This window comes from Verruconis gallopava, assembly GCF_000836295.1.
Source record: "Verruconis gallopava strain CBS 43764 unplaced genomic scaffold supercont1.161, whole genome shotgun sequence".
NCBI lineage: Eukaryota > Fungi > Ascomycota > Dothideomycetes > Venturiales > Sympoventuriaceae > Verruconis > Verruconis gallopava.
In genome coordinates this window covers 4,838-9,256 of record NW_015622297.1, presented here as the reverse complement: position 1 = coordinate 9,256, position 4,419 = coordinate 4,838, and the positions used below count along the sequence as shown (strand labels likewise).

The following is a 4,419-nucleotide window of genomic DNA, read 5'->3' as shown; positions in this document are numbered from 1 at the left end:
GCCGTCGACTGCCACCCATGGTCGATCGAAAGAAAGTCCTGGTACGTACATGCATGTAGAATCGAGGCCAAAAGATATGAGATATTTTGCCAAAGACTTATATCATGAGCAAAGGCGCCGCAGAGATGTTTATTGTACGTAACCGCGATGGACCACAGTGATAACATAGCCGGGTTGGTAAAAGGCAATGTGAGCAAATGTTATGTGAGAAGATAACAATATCAATGAAGATATATATATGAGTTGTGTGAATAAGTTAGTCTGCTGTTTACTATTTGACCTAGTCAAGTGAGTCCATCAGAATATCGTGACTTTTGATGGTTCTGTTCTCGTTTTGCTTCAATCAGCAAGCTTTTTACCTGAGATACCAAGCTTTGAAATATGTAGCTTTCCCAATTGGACATCGCCGAGCTTCTGAACTTGAGCAACAGCATCTCCGAGCAAGACCCGCATAGCTCCCTCTAATCTCTTATCCCCTTTTCCTCGTAGCCATGTAATTAAGACCACAAGAATGAACACGTCGATGGCGATATGTTTAACAATGCCCCATATAAATTTCGTTAGAAAACGCAAGATTCGAAACTGTATGGTGTGCGTAAATAACCTACGCGCTTCTAATTGTTCCCGCACCGCAGCTAACTCCGCGGTTAATTTTATGATGCTAGCGGAGACATTCTTCTTCCAGTTTTCGTCCGACGATGGCGGAGGAGCAGGTAGATAGGGGTGGCCCCTTCTCTTTCTGTGTCTTTCTCCGCTCATGGGAGCATCCCGGTCCAAGTCGATACCTCTTGATGGACTGGATATCACCGCACTGATATTATTCGTTGGAATTGGTTCATCTACCTGTGAATCCGGAGCGTCAACAAATTCCTCCTCATCCTCAGCATCCCCAGTTGCCTCAATGTTCAGTTTCTCTTTGGCTACAGTATCTACGAAGTGCATATCACGTTCGCTAATAGGATGAGGGCTCTCACGTTTGTGGTCGATAGCTGGGCCGAAAGCGCCGTATCGCGGTGGCTCGGCTTGTCTGGTTACATTCAGTTGTATGCCGGCGGACTGTAGAGGTGAGGAGGAATTTGATGATGGAACATTGCTTTTTACTTGGTCCCAAACAAACTCAAGCTCCGAGACTAGCTCTCGCGACTCCGGTGAGCCTGATGCGTACTTGTTCATTGTGTCGATCAGCGTGGTAATATATCTTCTTTTAGCTTCAGTTCGAGACAACCCCGAATGGGCGTGCCACGCTTCCCTGAGTGAGGACAAAATGAGCAAATGGGAAATCAGACCCTATTCCAGACAGCATTTCATACCATTTTTCCTTGGCCCTTCTGCTCGGCTCGTCATTTCCAGATGGCCTCTCCATAATTCCCTCGACATCACCCTCTATAATATGATTCATCAGCGTTCAAATTTGACGTATATTATTCTTCTGGAGGAAGAATCGTATGCCTTGAATGAGTGAAGCGAAGAGGCTGGGATCGGGGATGAGTACCCATGCTCTGCTTGTAAAGGCCATAAAGTTTCAGTCGCGTTTTCGCAGGTGGTTTTTCTGAACCTGTTCTTATCTTGTTAACAGTATTGAGGGCATGACTGAAAACTCTGTCTAAATTTATTGTTAGTGATTGTTCATTCAGTATTCGCGAGATGCGCGGCTGAAATATGTGTGATGTTGCATAACTTACCCACAGAGTCGGACATTGTCGTAGGGAAATGATGAAAATGGTGCAGATATAGCCTGCCGCTTCAGAAAACGCTCGTCAACGCAAGTAATAGGTTTGCGCACACGATGTTGGTGTGTGGCTCGATCGGACCGACACGAAATTCAGTATATTGAGGTTCAAGATTGACTAACTTAGAAACTCAGTTACTGAACGCGACTCGCTTCGTTGAAACCGCCTCGGCTGTTCCGGCTGAGTCCGTTATCGGCATGGCACACCGATGTTTCGTTCATGCTTCCATGCCTTTTTACTCATTTGTTCTGAAAAGACGTCGATGCAACCTGCTTATCATGTTCCAAAATTCAATCAAAACGATTTGCAAGAGTTTTATACGTATATTTCCGGCTCTGGCCGAGTATTGAAGAAAGTTGGAGAGGATTTCTTCAGTCATTTCTCATGTTGTGCTACGAGAAGAGCAAAACAATAAATATATATACTTAAGAGATTCCCTTTACACCGGTAAGACTCGCCCGTTGATAATTCCTATAAATTATCTTCATTGAGTCGAATTAGAATTGCAGGTAGTTTCTATGACCAGTCCCCTGCAAGAAACGTAAGATGGTCAGTGCAAGGGAAAATCGTATGTGATATGCGATCACGTCTTTGCCTATTAGGTAGCTTTCGGAACTCAAGGGACCTCAGCGAGTAGACCGCTAGGTCTCGTCAACCCCTCAGGGTTACTATACATTTGTACTTTAGACTTTCAAACGACGTGTGTTCGAGCTGATGGTTCGTCATCAGACGAAAACAACATAGAGTGATCATATATCCACCTGAAGACCGGGAAATGCGTTTTCAGAAACCGCATTGCCCAGTGTGACCGTAAGACCATGGCAGTGCCCCGGGACTAGGAGGACTCACGGCACATCAACCTCCAAATGAATATATATGACATTGATATGAAGCTTTTCGACGTATTGAAATCCATAGAAAGAGATAAAAGAAATAGATGCAGACGCACTCTGAAGAGCTCTCTTAATCATGCTAGCCACCTCGTTAAGATAAACGACACCACCAATGTTTCTGCTGTGGAACAGAAGATTGACCCAACTATGTATAGTGACAGAAATGACACAAATATGATGAGAGAAAGCTTCTGACATGCCCGAAAGGATGCTGAAGTAGAGAAAGAGGCTTCAGGGTCTCCAGCACTGTGTGGTACATGGGTCGGTTGTTGTATACGATTTTGGTCTTGGCGATCTGTTCCTTTCTGGCTGGGCATTGGCGTTTCCAGGCCTCGTGTGCGCCACGGTAGCAGGCGTACTTGGTACTCTGTTCGGTTTTTAAAAGTTAATCCCAGGAATCAGGTTCTTCTGCGCAGTAGTTGTGCTTCACATTGGGTTTCTATATGTTTTGGCAGTTGAATCATTGCTTTTGGTGACATTATCATTCGTATATTTCAGTATTGTGGCAGCTCACACGCCACGTGGGTCCTTTGTCTATGATTTTGTTTGTGTTCCCCGGCTTAGTGAACTCAATCACTAATATTAATATCATCTTGCTTGGTGCGCTTCAACTGAGCCATCCCATATATTTAATTTTTACTATTGGGATAAAGGTCCTGTTCTTACTTAGGATGGCAGCGCTGACATCGTCTAGTCTAGCCTTTGGAGCGTACAATATGGATAAGTCTGCCGTGTCTCGCTGCATATTAATATTCCATTCCCAATTCTAGGGACCCATTTCTGTGCGGATTATTTAAGTGTTTTAACGAACATGACCCTTGCATTGGTTACCCCGCTCTGGGTGATGGCACGGTTAACATGCGCTTTCATATTGCGCGGATTCATGGCGCGCAGGCTCTGGATGGTCTGTGGATTTCTTATATTCACGATGATCTCACGCTGCACAGGGTCTGGAGCAATGCGAATATTCTGTGTACTGTACGTGCTTGCTACCAGAGCACCATGGGCTGTCGCTGCAGCAGAACACACTGATGTTCCTGCCTGATGTTTTCTTCCTTTATTTCTGATATCTCTTGTCATACCCGCAACTGTTTTGACGACTTCTGTGGCCTCTTTCGCTGCCGCGGTCGCCTCTTTGCCCGCCGTGATGCCCTTTTGTACGCTTACTGTGAAGCTTTTGAGTCCCTCCTTGATATTCTGTATCTCTGTTGCCGTTCCGTTCGCATTCTGGGTCAGTTCAGTATATACGATGCACATGTTGTCATAAACCATTACTAAGTTAGGAGCCCTCTGTACTTTTGCTACTAGGGACAGCGCTGCCATACTTTTCATTTTCATCTCTTCTCGGGTCACTTGTTGCTCTTTTTCGCGATCGACATGGACTAGTACATTCCGAAGGTCCCCCAGAAGGCGTGTAGCATGCTCTTGTAGTGGTATTGGCCGTATCACCTCCTGAGGCCATGGGGTCGTCATTTCTCGTTCTACATGCGTTGGGCGACGCGCTGCGATTGCTAACGACCTTTCTTCCTCCAGGTGACGTATATGTGCAGTAAGGCAGTTCAATTTCAACAATTCGAATTTTTGCTGTTGTAATGTTTTTTTTCCTTGATTTGAATAGTAAATGCAGCAATTAACTTTGTTGAGGCATCACAAGAGATCACGTGTTATATTTGTAATGGATATGATCATTCAGCTTCTGAATACATGAAATATGGATAGGTATTAAGTCAATTAAATACTTGGTCCTGTAAACGTAGAGCAAGATGAATGGACTACAAAACGACCGCGTGATGGTG

General features: G+C 44.8%; 1 protein-coding gene across 3 annotated transcripts; it reads right to left on the bottom strand.

The window, feature by feature from the left end:
* Positions 1 to 205: 205 nt before the first annotated feature.
* PV09_09751 lies at positions 206 to 1,842 on the bottom strand. 3 transcript variants are annotated; one of them, XM_016363871.1, is made up of 4 exons: positions 1,683 to 1,842; positions 1,493 to 1,603; positions 1,311 to 1,383; positions 206 to 1,249 (listed from the first exon to the last, which is right to left on the bottom strand). In XM_016363871.1, exons 1-4 carry the CDS (start codon positions 1,696 to 1,698, stop codon positions 340 to 342), a joined length of 1,110 nt encoding a protein of 369 aa, XP_016208300.1. In that variant the 5' UTR covers positions 1,699 to 1,842; the 3' UTR covers positions 206 to 339. The 3 variants fall into 3 exon arrangements, with proteins under 3 accessions (XP_016208300.1, XP_016208301.1, XP_016208302.1); XM_016363872.1 differs by having other exon boundaries at positions 1,311 to 1,603; XM_016363873.1 differs by having other exon boundaries at positions 206 to 1,603.
* Positions 1,843 to 4,419: the final 2,577 nt, after the last annotated feature.

Excerpts from the sequence above, each read along its gene's own strand:
- PV09_09751 (XM_016363871.1), bottom strand. Across the intron at positions 1,384-1,492 it reads CCTTTACAAGCAGAGCATGG|AGGGTGATGTCGAGGGAATT; the intron begins GTACTCATCCCC and ends ATCATATTATAG. Across the intron at positions 1,250-1,310 it reads AGAAGGGCCAAGGAAAAATG|GGAAGCGTGGCACGCCCATT; the intron begins GTATGAAATGCT and ends GTCCTCACTCAG.